The 16586-nt window shown below is 37.7% G+C and overlaps 1 protein-coding gene across 1 annotated transcript in view; it reads left to right on the forward strand.

The window, feature by feature from the left end:
• The window catches only part of LOC127453773 (neural-cadherin-like), a 218122-nt gene extending 202174 nt beyond the window's left edge, over window positions 1-15948 (forward strand). Inside the window, exons 31-33 of the mRNA XM_051720463.1 lie at window positions 128-381; window positions 6670-6827; window positions 12748-15948. Of these exons, the coding sequence (XP_051576423.1) occupies window positions 128-381; window positions 6670-6827; window positions 12748-13245 (910 nt within the window). The 3' untranslated portion in view covers window positions 13246-15948. The remainder of the gene's footprint in view (window positions 1-127; window positions 382-6669; window positions 6828-12747) is intronic.
• Window positions 15949-16586: the final 638 nt, after the last annotated feature.

Genomic DNA, 16586 nt, shown 5'->3' on the forward strand with positions numbered 1-16586 from the left:
ACAACAGTGGAGTCTAAATGTTATTTCAAATAAAATGGTAGATACAAAGAGTTTTATATTCATTAGATTCAACAACACATTGTTTTTTCATCACTGTGATGTGCTAAGAATCTCTCACTCGCTCCAGGTGTCCAGCTAATCAGGTTGCGGTGATGGATGAGGTCACAGGTCTTTTGCACTGTGCCCCCTCTCCCTGCAGCCCCACCACTTGTCATAATGGTGGTACCTGCCAGGCCCACTCCACCAAGAGATACCAGTGCCACTGTGCAGAGGGCTTCAGGGGCCAGTGGTGTGAGATCGGCCAGATCAAATCTCTCCGCCACGCTGCACTCAGTCCGAGCTCCATTCTGGCCATCAGCATGTGTCTGCTCGTCTTCTTCGGTAACTATCAAGATATCCTCACACACCCCCAAATATTCAAATAAATGTGAAACCATTTACATGACATTTATACATTCATTCTGCAGACACTTTCGTCCAAAGCGACTTACAGTGCTTTCAATGCATACATTTTATCAGTATGTGTTTCCTAGGATTAAAACACATTACCTTGTAGTTGCTACTTTTCATTTGTGTTTTAGTTTCAGTTATAGTTCAGTAAATTGAGGAATCTGATCATTTAACTGTATCAGTACATTACATACAAATGTTCTAACCAGTAGAGTCCTAACCAGTCTTAACCATGACCGCAACAAGTGACATGACATTCTGAAGGTGGATTTGTTTCTATAGTGGATATTGTTGCCCATAGTGAAGATTCATTGGTCCAAAATCCCAGTTCACATAGCTGTATATCAAATATGTTCTGAATTACTGTAATTTTGTCACATCATTAATCATTTTGCTTTCGGTATGAACAGAAAAATTACTTGTTGCATCTTTTGGTTGCAATGTCTGGTAGGAAACAGTTTTAAGCCACCTTTTCACTGCATCCGTCAAATGACAGACGATTGACCGGAAGTCATTCATTTCCAATGGAGAGTCACAGGGGGGCTGCGTTGGGTTCCGACCATCTCCGGATGTGACATTTTCGGATCTGATTCGAGCTTTAAAATATTTCAACTTGTGCGATTAGACCGTATTCGACTGCCCGACCGGATGTGATGTATTCATTCAAAACTATGACTTTTCTAAACTTTATTCTAAATGCCTGCTAATTCTGCACATTGGATGATTATGAGTTTATAAGTCAGAAATGTAATTTACGTTGAAAATATATCACAAATAGGTTTTTGTAATTACAGTAAATGTGTGATTATATGTGTACATGTGTCATTTATTTCTTCACACACAAAACCTACACATTTAAAATCGCATCTACTTCCTATTTGCTGAATTATGATTATTGTTGTTAATTATCATTATAATAACTATAAAAACATTATATAAACACATTTAATAATAATTATTATTAATAATAAATACTGAAGGAATATTAATAATGAATTTCATTGAATTCACTCTTCTGCTCTACAAAATGTCATTCTGTGGTTTGGAAGCAAACTTTTAGTAGCTTCTGCCTTAAAGCTGAAGTATGTAATTTCTGCGACAATAGCACCACCGAACAGAATTGCAAAAATAAACTTTGTTTTCGAAACAGCTTTCTGAATACGCCCCTGGTCTGCCGTTGGTCAAACAAAGAAATAGTTCCGCCCCATAAGCAGGTCACTCAAACCAAACAGAGCAATTTTCATATCGCAACAGAAACACAGTGATTTCAGTTTTTGTGAGATTTTTTTTTTTTTTACCTATGAATGGCTTATTAATAGTTGTCTCTGCATATTAAGCTGGGATAGGAGAGAGTATTTTAACACTGAAAAATTTACATTTAATAAATAAAATCTATTGAGAGCAAAATAACAGCTCATCATGACTGCCACTAGGGGGAGAAAGGGGTCGAAATAGGACAGTTGTATGTTAATGCCAGAGACAGAAAATAGGTGGCTTTCAACTAAAAACTGAAAACTTTTTTTATGCGTTTTGGCTGTTCGTTTACCTGACAACTGCGTTTTGGGGCCTGAAAACGCAAACATTTGAAAACGGGTTTCAAAGTGCAAGTTTTTGAAAACAATGCCATTATCGTCTTGGTGTAAACATACAAAAACGGGAATTTATGAAAACGATGACATCATGCGCACGCGTATTACGTGTTATATAAAGAATGATAGATTGATAGGCATCAGTTTGAGATGTATAATTATCAATATGAATACTGGTGTCTGTGCAAATAACAATAATCAACAATTTATTCATTTGGAGTGTTTTGTATGGAGTGTGAACATTGTACAGTAGGCAGAACTTGCAATTTGAAAATCTTGAAATTAATGTATGGATTCAGATGCAATAAATTTATTTGAATTTTAAATGTTATTTATTTATTTACTTAATTTTATTTGATGTACCTTTACCCTGCAGTTCATTCACCCACCACTTGTGTATATAGCCTGTAGACAGAGATGTGATGCCATGTACAGTATTCAGTGATATGCTTAGAATATGAAAACATGAGGCAGTGAAAATGCATGTTAGATCCAGCGTACACAAGACCTCTCTCTCCGTCAGAAGATATCTATATATCAGAGTTCTGTCTGATATCCAAAACAAGTCATCAGCAGCTTATGTTAACTTACTCTCCTACCAGCCCAAGAGTCAGCAGGGGGAATACAGGAGACGAAGTGATGGTAAAATGAGCAGAGTTTATTGAATAATCTTGAGAGTTCAGTCCATAGGCATTCGCGCGAGTACTTCAAAACTACAATGACGGACTACAGGACTGTGTTTGTGCTGCTCCTCAAACTTTTTAGTTTATTGACGCTTCTCCAGCAAAGTGTAGATTTATTGCATCACTACTATGACCAGCGATCGCCATCTTCATTGTTTGTATTCACCGCTCTGTGGAAGAATGCTTATGTGCACAAGTGCGTAGTGTTTCTTTACAAAGTGACATCGCCAACTACTGGCCTGGCATGCATAATACAGCGTTTTTTGTCGTTTTCGCAGATTCGTGTGAACGGGGATCGTTTTGACAACGTTGTTGTCTGTAGGGGAAACTTTTCAAAAACGCAAAGGAAAAACTTTTCCGTTTTTAGTACATTGTTGTCGTGTAGTTTAGTTTTCAACTAAAAATGGAAATTTTTATGCGTTTTGGCTGTTCGTTTACACGACTACGGCGTTTTGGGGCCTGAAAACTTTTCCGTTTTTATTACATTGTTGTCGTGTCTTATCAAAGAGAAACAATTACCGGTATGACTACCTCTATACTATATCAGGGCATTAAAGGAATAGTTCACAAAAAAATCACATCCAGTCTTCATTTTCCCACCCTCATGTTGTTCCAAACTTTTATGACTTTTGTTCTTCTGTGTAACACATAAGGAGAGGTTAGGTAGTAGTCTCAGTCACCATTCACTTTCACTGCATATTTCATAAGACTGTCCTTTTAAATCAAGTCAAGTCATTTTTATTTGTATAGTGCTTTTCACAACACGCATCATTTCAAATCATCTTTACAGAAAATTATGCTTCAACAGAAAAAGCTGTAATATAGTAATATTTTCGAGTCATAATAGTTCGGTTTAAAAATAATTGTGCCTTAAAATAAATATTTGAAAATAATTATATTTATATTTAGACCCCCAGTGAGCAAGTTTAAGGTGACTGTTGCAAGGAACACTCCATAAGATGTTGGTTAAAGGAGAAAAATAACCTTGGGGGAAACCAGGCTCACTGTGGGGGCCAGTTCCCCTCTGGCTAAACAGCATGAATATAAGCCAATATTAGTTATTTATGTGTAGTACAAGTCAAGATTTAAAATTAGTAAACTAAGTAAGTTCTAGGAGCCAATGTTTAAACAAAAAGATATTGTTTTAATTGTAAGATTAATGACAAAAGTTTTAGAATTTTCATTCTTAATTAACTGTGGAAGTGCAAACAGATGCACTGTCTATTGTTATTGACTGATGAAGGATGCAATTAATTTATTATCTACATATTCCATTTTAAGACTGTAGTCCATCCTTTGACTAAGGTGATGCAGGCAGAGGTCAGTAAGGTGCACTGCAGTTCGACTGTAAGCTTGTGGCAGATTCATTTCTGGTGGAGTCCATCTTTTAAGAAGAATGTCAATAGAGCAATCACAGAAAGAGAGGTAAGAATGACAAGGCAGGTCATGTGAATGTGTGTGCACCTCTGACATGTACATTGGTGATGTGACAGGCTGGCAGTGCCCTGCAGGCGTCTCTGCCAGCTCTGACACCTGATCAGGCACATCACAGACAGACACACAAATTCTTTTTAAGGCATTACTGGATACAGGCAGGAAGAAATCACACATCAAGTGAATCAAAAATGAGAAAAGTGTTGCCATATAATAGGATTGGTTGGGCTTGCAGTGGAGGAAAGATGCCTTCAGAGAAATCTGGCAGCAGATAGGTGGGTTATTTTCAGATTGATCAGCCTTTAATTGAAGAGAGGCATCCTGCCATCCATGTACCGCCAAAAGAAGAAGACTTTCTCTTAATTTGCCTGACTTTCTGAACATTTACACCCACAGAAACATGCTTACATGATCTCACACACATAAAGAAATACACACAAGTCTATTTAATGCTGGGTATGTGTGTGTGTGTGTGTGTGTGTGTGTGTGTGTGAGAGAGTGTGTGTGAGAGAGAGAGAGAGAGAGAGAAAGAGAAAGAGAGAGAGAGATAGAGCAAATGGTGTAGTGTAATAAAGCTTTTGTTTCATAGGATTGTTGGTCATCAGCATATGGAGTGTGGTGTGTTGCTGTAGCTCACCTAAAGCAATGGGGCTGAAAACACCAAGGCTGTGGGTTTGATTCCCAGGGAACATATGGACAAATAATATGTACACTTTGAATGCACTGTTTGTCACTTTGGATAAAATGTATAAAACTGCATAAATGTAATCTTGTGTTTTGGATGCTGGTCTCCAAGATGGAGTGCTCATTTGCTGGTTTTGTCTAGTCCAGGCTTAAGTAGCTTTTTAACCAGCAAGACCATCTTGGTCGAGCAGTTTCAGCAGAAAGACCATTCTAGTTGAGCAACTACAGTATACAAGCTAAGTTGCGTAGAATTGGTATGCTGGTCCACCAGCTAGATACCACCAGACCAGCACTTACCAGCGTAAACCAGTGTGAACCTGCCAGTGTTGTAAATATATAAAAAAAAAGTTATGCAATAATAAAATGAAAGCATTTCATTGTCAAATAAAACTAACATAATTATAAAAACATGAAACTAAACTTAAATACATTTTCATGACTCCAAAACTAACTAAAGTGAAGTAAAAATGACAGTGAATTCATTTTAGTTTGTTTTCGATATAAATTATATTATACAATTTTAAACCTTTGCAACCCGTCCTTATTAAACTTGTATATTCAGGGTTTCCATGCATCCTGGAAAACCTGGAATTTTGCTATGCAGTTTTCCAGTCATGGAAAAGTCATGGAAAATACGAAAAAATACCTAAATGTCCTAGAAAATAATTATTTGTCCTGGAAAATATTGAAGTATATTAAAGCTGTTTGACTACGTGGCTAACATGATTTTTTTTTACATGTATAAAAACATGGTAACGATACGGACTCGGGATAGGTGTCAAATATACAAATTCGTATTATTTTGTCACTGCCGGTGGCTGCACATTAAGAAACAACGTCAATGGTTGACTGTAATGAACAATGCCTTGTCACGTACATTCTCTGCTCATTGGCTGTCATCTCTGCTTTTCTCCAACAAAATAGTTCATACATTGCTGTTGTGTTAACTACAAAAACATTTGAGTTGTAAACCTTAGACAACGGTCGACGGTCAGACTGCTGATTATTTTGAAAATGAGTCCACAACCCGAGGTGGTAGCTCAGTGATGCGGCCTTTACACCTCGGGATGTGAATTAATTTTCAATAATAAATGAACGAGCCTGCTTATACTGTGGTTACCACATGTAGGACCCTATGATTTCCTTGATGTGGAAAACAGGGACGGAATCACTGAATCCAGTCATAAAAATAGCATTAGCTATTAAACGCGGAATGTCTTGGAATTTGACATATTTGGGATGAAAAAAGAATGTTTAAATGCACAAATAATCAAATTAAAATTTTGATATGTCCTAGTGTAATTATTAAACTGCAAAAGGCTGCAATTTAATTAAATAAATATAATCTGCATGTGCTGCGTGCTTTAAAATGAATGTGTGATAAATTCAGAAAAAATAACCATTCAGTAAACATAGTATACATTCATCATGACCTCTCATGTGTTTTTTTTGTTTTTTGTTTTTTTGCTTAAATATTACACCCACTTCAAAACGAATGTGTGTAATGATTTCAGAAAAAATAACCATTCAATAACCACAAAATACATCATGACCTCATGTGATTTTTGCTTAAATATTACACCCGTTGGGCACATAAAATGTCCTGGAAATGTCCTGGAAAATTGTGCTTTGAAAAGAGTAGGAACCCTGATATTTTGCTAGACAGAGATAACACAAGACAAGTTTTACAGCAGTGAACATATTTAAATATTCATATTTAAATATCAGTAAACGCATGTCTTGGAGTAAAAAATCACAAGAACTAAATTTATTCTTGCATTAACCTCTCTTTCTGTCTCTCTTTCTCTCTCTCTCTCTGCCCTCTGTAGCCGTGCTCGTGGCGGTGACCGTTTGGAACCAGAAGGGCAGTCGGAATAAGTTCCGTAAGCGTGGGGTATACCACATCCCAGCGGAGCACGAGAGCTGGGAGGACATCCGGGAGAACATCCTCAACTACAACGAGGAGGGAGGAGGAGAGCAGGACCAGGTATTGCATTAATACAGGCCAGCCAGGGGAAGATATTGATTTACTTTCACATACACTCAGGTCAGGGGAATTACTTCCATCAGAATCAGTCTCAGTTGCCTCCGCTTCCGAGACGTCAATCTGCGCATCTTATCACGTGGCTCGTTGTGCATGACACCGTGGAGACTCACAGCATGTGGAGGCTCATGCTACCCTCCACGATCCACGCACAACTTACCACATGCCCCATTGAGAGCGAGAACCAATAATCATGACCACGAGGAGGTTACCCCATATGACTCTACCCTCCCTAGCATCCGGGCCAATTTGGTTGCTTAGGAGACTTGGCTGGAGTCACTCAGCACACCCTGGATTCGAACTTGCGACTCCAGGGGTGGTAGTCAGCGTCAACTCACTGAGCTACCCAGGCCACCCTTCCATCAGAATTTTGACTTTTCTAGTATCGTCATCTAGGTGGCAGCATTGAGTACTTTAGGGTTCCTATTTGCATGACATGATATGCACCAGTAGGACATGTTTCTGGATCCACCCCTTACAAAAAAGTACTGTGGTGGTACTATTGTACAGTGATGGTATCAAATGGCAATACCATGGTTCTTAATTTCATGTACCATGGTATTTACATGGTACTCCAAGGTACTTCCAAGATTACCATTCCAATACTTTTAATTCCATGGTACTTTTTGGCACTTTTTTATAAGTGACATTACTGTCAAAGACGCAGAGTACTAAAATGATCCCCATCCCTAATCATGAACTACCCTTAAAATTAGAGGAAAATATAAGGTCAATGTAAATGACTGACAAGAATAACAAGCCCCTAATCCCAACCTAAATGTAACCTCACCCTTTTCTGATTGGCTGATATGATTTTGTTTCAGGACCAAAAAGGATGTTAGTGTCCTATTGGCAAATCATGTCAAAAAGAGAAAATCAACAATCTGATTAATAGGCCTGATACCTGAGTGAAAATACCTAAGTAATGTAAGTGACTGGTTAGGAACAGCTAGTTGGTGGTCTGGTTTTTAAGGAAAGACATATTTATAAAAATGTATTTATGTTGTGGTTAGGACACTGGCATGGGGTACTGGTCAGCTGGTTTGTCTCCACCATGCATAACTAGCTAGACTAACTAGATCTTGGTCCACCAACTTCAGCAGGAAGATCATGCTAGTTGACCAGCATAGCTGGTCCAACTTTAATGGGATAGTTCACCCAAAATGAGAATTGACATAATTTACTCACCCTCATGTCATTCCAAACCCATATGACTTTCTTTCTTACGCAGAACACAAGAGAAAATGTTTTAATGAATATCACAGATGGCCTTAATACAGTGGCAGTGGATTTAAATCTTAAAAAGGATCCAAAAGTACAACCCCAATTCCAAAAAGGTTGGGACAGTATGAAAAATGCTAATAAAAAAAAAAAGTAGTGATTTGTAAATAATATTCACCCTTTGCTAAACTGAAAACAATACAACTACGCATTATATGATGTTTTACCTTGTGAATTTCATTTTTTTAATTATTTTTTATGTACAGTAATTTCAAATCAGATTATTGCAACAAGCTTCAAAAAAGTTGAGACAGGGCAATTTAAAAATAATAACAATTTGAGTTAAATTTACAAGGCAATGTGAAACAGGAGATGTAAAACAGGTGAGGCAGTCATGTCATAGTATATAAGGAGCCTCCAAAAACAGCCTAGTCCTTCAAGAGCAAGGATCATTTGAGACTTGTCAATTTGCCAACAGATGCTTCAGCAAATAATCCAGCACTTTGAGAACAATGTTCCCCAAAGACAAATTAGAAGGATTTTGGGCATTTCACCCTCTACAATACACAATATAGTTAAAAGATTCAAGGAATGTGGTCAGATGTCGGTGCATAAAGGGCAAGATGAAAACCACTTCTGAATGTGCATGATCTCTGATCCTCAGACATCACTGTATTAAAAAACATAATTCATCTGTAATGGATATCATGAATATGGGCTTGGGATTACTTTAGTAAACCTTTGTTTGTCAACACCATTCGCTGCTGCATCCACAGATGCAAGTTAATACTTTACTATGCAAAGCAGAAGCCCTACATCAACACTGTCCAGAAGTGCTGCTGACTTCTCTGGGCTCGGTCTCATCTTAGATGGAAAGTAGAACAGTGGAACCATGTTTTTTGGTCCGATGAGTCCACATTTAAAATAGTTTTTGAAAAAACGCAGCTGTCGTGTTCTCCGGGCCAAAGAGGAAAACGATCATCCAAGCTGTTATCAGTATCAGGTCTGAAAGCCAGTGTCTGTATGGGCCAGGGGCACCATATACTGCCATCCAGCACCGTCTTTTCCAGGGACGTCCCGGAATATTCAGCAGGACAACTTAAAACCACATACTGGCCGAATAAGTAGAGAGTGCGGATGCTAGATTGGCCTGCCTGCAGTCTTGGCCATCTCCAATTGAGAATGTGTGGTGCTTTATGAAGCGCACAAAACGGCAACGAAGACACCGTACAATTGTGCAGCTGAAGACCTCTGCATGAAAATTCCACATTAAAAACTTAAACTTGTGTCTTCAGTGCCTAAATGCTTAAGTGTTATTAGAAGAAATGGTGATGTTTCACAGTGGAAAACACTCGACTGTCCCAACTTTCTTGGAGTGTGTTGCAATCATCTGATTTGAAATTACTGTACATTTTCAAAAAAACAAACAAACAATGAAATTCACAAGGTAAAACATCATATAATGTGTAGTTGTAGTGCTTTCAATATAGCAAAGGATGAATATAATTTACAAATCACTCCTTTTTGTTTTTATTAGCATTTTTGATACTGTCCCAACTTTTTCGGAAGTGGGGTTGTATCATAAAGGTAGTCCATGCTACTTATGCATCATATTCCAAGTCTTCTGAACACATACAATAGCTTTTGGTGATAAATAATCAAAAATGTAAGTAATTTTACTGTGTAAATCTTGACATCCATTTCATGTTCATGAGTGGTTGAAAGCAGGGTTATATTTGTAAACTAAAACTAAGACGAAAACTGTTGATTTAAAAACATTTTCCCAAACTGAAATGAAATAAACATCGCAAAGTAAATGAAAAACTAAATGAAACTAACAACAGCTATTGAAAAACTAACTGAAATAGAATAACAATTATCAAAAATAAATTATCGTTTTTGTTAACATTGTGCACTCACTCATCACACAGCGGAATAATCTGACCTGTATGGCTGTGTAGGTGAAGACCTGCAGATGGCGATATGGCATAAAGGATGGCTGGTAGGAAAGGACAGAGCCCTGTGTGGGACTATTTTGAGTTTAATTATGAAACTGGAAAAAGCTAATGCATTTTCATGTCCAATTATATGAATTGTGGTGTTGAAATTAAAGGAAAAAATTCCACAAACCTGAAAGTGCATTTGCTGAGCAACCATCACAAGGAGTACATATTATACATGGCTAAATGCGGAAAGGAAGAGTATCATCGATACTCTTGAATGAAGCCTGGCGCTAGTAGCTCTCAATTTTGGAAACATCAGATTATGACCTCATGTTTCCAAAGATTGAGGTTTGGGCGACAAGTTCTCATGAATATAAGGAACGTGAAAATGCAGTTGTAAATGTACAGTGCATCCAGAAAGTATTCACAGCGCTTCACTTTTTCCACATTTTGTTATGTTACAGCCTTATTCCAAAATGGATTAAATTCATTATTTTCCTCAAAATTCTACAAACAATACCTCATAATGACAACATGAAAGCAGTTTGTTTGAAATCTTTGCTAATGTATTAAAAATAAAAAACTAAAAAAATCACATGTACATAAGTATTCACAGCCTTTGCCATGACACTCAAAATTGAGCTCAGGTGCATCCTGTTTCCATTGATCATCCTTGAGATGTCCACCTGTGATAAATTCAGTTGACTGGACATGATTTGGAAAGGCACACACCTGTCTATATAAGGTCCCACAGTAAAGAGTGCATGTCAGAGCACAAACCAAGCCATGAAGTCCAAGAAATTGTCTGTAGACCTCCGAGACAGGATTGTATCGAGGCACAGATCTGGGGAAGGGTTCAGAAAACTTTCTGCAGCATTGAAGGTCCCAATGAGCACAGTGGCCTCCATCATCCGTAAATGGAAGAAGTTTGGAACCACCAGGACTCTTCCTAGAGCTGGCTGCCCGGCCAAACTGAGTGATCGGGGGAGAAGGGCCTTAGTCAGGGAGGTGACCAAGAACCCGATGGTCACTCTGACAGAGCTCCAGCATTTCTCTGTGGAGAGAGGAGAATCTTCCAGAAGAACAACCATCTCTGCAGCACTCCACCAATCAGGCCTGTATGGTAGAGTGGCCAGACGGAAGCCACTCCTCAGTGAAAGGCACATGACAGCCCGCCTGGAGTTTGCCAAAAGGCACCTGAAGGACTCTCAGACCATGAGAAACAAAGATTGTCATGTCTGGAGGAAACCAGGCACCGTTCATCACCTGGCCAATACCATCCCTACAGTGAAGCATGGTGGTGGCAGCATCATGCTGTGGGGATGTTTTTCAGCGGGAGGAACTGAGAGACTAGTCAGGATCGAGGGAAAGATGTACAGCAATGCAGCAATGTATAGAGACATACTTGATGAAAACCTGCTCCAGAGCGCTCTGGACCTCAGACTGGGGCAAAGGTTCATCTTCCAACAGGACAATGACCCTAAGCATACAGCCAAGATAACAAAGGAGTGGCTTAGGGACAACTCTGTGAATGTCCTTGAGTGGCCCAGCCAGAGCCCAGACTTGAACCCGATTGAACATCTCTGGAGAGATCTGAAAATGGCTGTGCACCGACGCTCCCCATCCAACCTGACTGAGCTTGAGAGGTCCTGCAAAGAAGAATGGGAGAAACTGCCCAAAAATAGGTGTGCCAAGCTTGTAGCATCATACTCAAAAAGAATTGAGGCTGTAATTGGTGCCAAAGGTGCTTCAACAAAGTATTGAGCAAAGGCTGTGAATACTTATGTACATGTGATTTTTTGTTTTTGTTTTTTATTTTTAATAAACTTGCAAAGATTTCAAACAAACTTCTTTCACGTTGTCATTATGGGGTATTGTTTGTAGACTTTTGAGGAAAATAATGAATTTAATCCATTTTGGAATAAGGCTGTAACATAACAAAACGTGGAAAAAGTGAAGTGCTGTGAATACTTTCCGTATTTTCTTTATTTTCTGTATTTGTTGATACTGGTATGTCCACTAGACTGTGTAATTCGGCATCGTTCAAAACTTTTAATGCTGCTCTTGACCCCAAGTTCATCACTCCAAGCGCTGCACAAACTAATCCCATGATTGTGCTAAAAATGTAAACGGTAATTCAGTGTAAAGGCTGAGAGTGATGCGCAAAGTGACTGTAGCCTATGTGTAGATGAATGGAGTAAAACACCTTTGACTGCTTCATTTTTGGGGAACTCTGGAGGTGTTTTGTTGTTTCCAAAAATACAGTTACTAAAACTAAAATTCTAACTAAAATCTATAAAAACGAAATAGAATTGTGTAACTTGCAAAACCATTAATGAAACTGACTAAAACTAAACTGAAATGTATAGCAAATTTGAAAATTGTATTAAAATAAAAACTATAATAAACTTGGTTGAGAGAAGTTTGTTCGCAGTTGCAACAATTTGGGTTAATTTTAGCACTAAATCACATAAGAAAGAAAGTCATTTGGGTTTGGAATGACATGAGGGTAAGACAATCGTAATTTTTGGGTGAACTATAAAATGCTATATGGCGTTAGATATAAGGACAATGCTGATTACTCTAAACAGGTCACTGAACAGCAGTATATCACCAATTCATCTGTGAAAATCACCATTAATCATAGTCTTCATTCTGATACTTCCACGCAACTGAACTTCTCCTCATGTGCCAAACAGAATGCCTATGACATCACAGAGCTGAAGAGGCCGCTGTGTTCCAGCCTGTCCCAGTCTTCATCCTGCACCACCGCCCCCCTCATCAAGTCCTCTCAGGGCTCTCAGGAGGAGGTCCACCCCTGTGGAAACATCGTAAATGGAGCTAGCGTACCCTACCACCACCACGCCAACTGTACTGTCCAATGCTCCATGGACTTCAAAAGCTACGTGTCACGAATCATTTGGGAGGCCGACAACGACAGCCTGGCCTTCCCCATGGACACCTACCATGTGTATAGCATCGAGGGAACAGGCTCCACTGCAGGCAGCCTCAGCTCTTTGGGATCTACCATCTCAGAGGAGAACTTCAGCTACAACTCCCTACGGCACTGGGGCTCCAAGTTTGAAGGCCTAAGCGAGCTTTATCGCCGACCAGAGCTGGGCATCCCTTATATGGATACGATGCAAAACCAAAGCCAGGTTCTCCCTTTAAACCAGAGCCTGGAACAGCAACAATAACTCGACAACCCCAACACTTCAAGCCCAGGATTTGTTTTGTGTGTTTGTGTTTTTCAGCCATTATTGGGTTCCAGCTTGAACACTAAAAAAAAAAAAAAAAAAAATTAAAAAAAAAAAAAAAAAAAATATATAATATATATATATATATATGTCTTAAGAAACTGTGTTTCTGTACACTTGTGATACATTCACAAAGCTTTAAAGGTGAGGAGCAACTGGGGTGGGAGAATTGATTTGTTTTATTTATTATTTATTTTTTTCTCTGAGATGTTCTTCAAATAGGGAACAAAGCCAGCAAACCACCACTTGTCCTGTCATTATGAACATGGTATGGATTTAAATCCAGTGTGTCACAACAAAGGTGCATTTCAGTGAACACACCCAGACCAAACATGTTCCTGCATTATAAAAAAAAAAAAGCTAGGCAACTAATGGAACAGAATGCAGGTGTTTCGAGGTGCGTATTTAAAAGTTCAAGTTCCTTTCAAGACGGTGTTCCTGCACAGAACACTGATAAAACAGCAAAAAACAGCATCTGTCAAGCACGTTTACATAGAAAGACATTTTTTTTAAAAGCGCAAAAACATGTTTGGTGTGAACCTAATGCTGCATTCCATTCAACTCCATTTCCAAAATTCTGATTTTTGTACAGTTGCAATACAACCTCACTTAACTTCGGACTTCAAACTTGTTTGGAAATCTACAACTTCAATTTAGCAGAAATGTGGGTGTTTGATTTCACATGAACATGACCTATGGAGATAAACATCACTGTTGCATCAAGTGCATCAACTAATCAAATTTCCTATGTTTTCATGATTACACAATCTGTTTAGCAGATGTCTGCATATAAGAAAATGCTAGAAAGTTGGCATTTTATTACTTTATATGTCATCTTCCAAGCATCGGACAACAGAACATGGTTATATGGTTGGAAATCTCAAGTAGGAATATTTCAAATCCAACTTTGAATGGAATGCAGCATTACTCCCAGTAGTTTTAAGATCAGAGCATAATGTTTTGCAATTCTACACTTGACCAAAACAATCCTGTTTTAATGGACCCACTTGCACTATAGATGAATGCCCACTTCTGAATTTTAATTTGGAAGCATACATTTGCCAAAAGAGGGTTATGAAGAAACTTAAAAACTTCAGAGGTGACTGATGTGCCAATGAATCAAAAATCTGCCCATGCAAAGAGTGCATAAATTATATTACCTTCTGTCAGTGGCTGAATAATTTTTTTAAATGAAAAAATCTGCCATGAATATTCATTGCGTAGGTATTTCTGGTGGTTTTGGGTTTCTTTTCTTTCTTACGGAAGCACTGAACCGCAATGTGGGAAAAAAAAAAAAAAAAACATTTTCACTAGGTGATTTTTTGTTGTTGTTGTTGTTGTTCCTTTCTGCAAATTATTATTTAGTTTTTTTCTCAGGCAAAAAAATAAAAAAATATATTTTTTCTCTCTGAAAATATTTTTTTTCTCTGAATTTTTATTTTATTTTTTATTTATTTTTTCTGGGGGAAAAAAATTCAGATTTGTTTTTTCCTTTGACATTTTTTTCTTTGTTTTTTTTTTTTTTTTTCTAAAATTAGCATGCGGTGCCAACCTCAGCCACCAGGTGCCACTATCAGTAAGCAGGAAATCTAATGCTGACAAGGTGACTGTTGATTTACAAACAAGAATGTTTTGCTAATCTTAATCAAGAAAAAAATTATATTAGAGAGTCTGTGTTGCCTCTTGAGGAAAAAAAATTCAGAGAAAGAAAATTTGAGAAAAAAAATTCTGATAAAAAATATATTTATGCCCGAGAAAAACAAAAGCAGAGATTTTATTTTATTTATTTATTTATGTTGGTAGGACATAGGCTCAGAAAAGCACTACGACGCCTAAATAAATTCACCTAGTGAATTTTTTTTTCCTTACGGATCAGGGCTTCCATACTTTCTCTTAGTGGGACATAGTGTCATAATGCCAACCATTTCTGACAGTGGTGTGCTGAAACATGGTGACATTGTCATGGATACCACCAGATGAATGTAGTGTGTTAAATCAAAATAATGGGCCGGGTTGAGAATCCACTGTGTGAAAGTAAAAAAAATAAAAATAAATTAATGTCAACAGACGCAGCGCAGATACAATCACAAAAATGTTTATAAATATTTAAAATTGCAATATACTTACAAAATATCTGTATAGCTCTATTTTTATTGATGTGAAAATCAAGAATATCTGTGTGCTAAAATGTCTAAACTTTATATTTTGTATATTAAGTCATAAGAGATGGTTTCTCATTTAGGTTGGCAAGGTAAACCCCTCTAATATCTGTGAATTACATACACAATTCTTGTCAACCGTATGTTTATCGTAAATGGCTGAACCTATATAAAGAAACAAATTGAGGTCAGTTCACACATGGCCACTTCCTTTTCCACAAGCTGGCCTGAGAAGACCAAGCAAGGCAAGTTCATGCTGCGTGTAAAGCTAATAACAAGAGCATGAGGTCATTGCCACAATAGTTGATAGATGACATTGAATTTTCCTTACAGCACATCACGGCCTTGTTGTCTGCTCATTTGTATTGGCTATAGAGCCTTTGTCCAAGCCGTGTAAATTATGTATATAAATAAATACTTTTTCTAGGGACCTAACATCTGATTTTCCTTTTTGTATATGAATTTTAATAAATGAAATGTTTTCCTTGCGCTATAGGGAGAGTGTGATTCTTTTGTCCTCAAACTAAAAGCAATTATGTGTAATTTCCCAGTCCAACAGAGCACGCATCAACGTGACACTCAACATATTAAAAAAAATATAAAGGGACATTGTTCTGTGGAGTTTTACTGCCTCTCTGTGGTGGCTTGCTGTAATTACAGGCTGTTTTCTTTTTCTCATTAGACCAATTACGTCATATCTGGTTAGTAATCAAGAAGCCATCCTTTAGTTGCCTTTTAATGTATATTCTTTTCCAGTCATAAAAGTCTTTTTTTTTTTTTTTACTTGTTGATATATAATTCTTTTTAAAGAATTGTTTTAAGCATTATGCGGTGGAGAGGTAAATGAATATCCCAGCTTAATTAAACCTTCACATCATGACGTCATTAGTTCGATATATTTATACAGCCAAAGCTTATAAACGACAACAATAGTAAGAGTAATGCCATTTGGAACTTTAGTCATAAACATTACAGGCTATGTTCGCAGTACCATACTATTCTTACTATTTCTGCAGTATGTTTACTGTATAGTATGCTATTTTTCTGTAGGCCTATGCGTGGAATACCCGGGTTACCTACTGCAGCAACTGCTAGTTCTGAAGTGCCCTCGACACTGTAAAT

Source organism: Myxocyprinus asiaticus, chromosome 16, assembly GCF_019703515.2.
Source record: "Myxocyprinus asiaticus isolate MX2 ecotype Aquarium Trade chromosome 16, UBuf_Myxa_2, whole genome shotgun sequence".
In the NCBI taxonomy this organism is placed as follows: Eukaryota; Metazoa; Chordata; class Actinopteri; order Cypriniformes; family Catostomidae; genus Myxocyprinus; species Myxocyprinus asiaticus.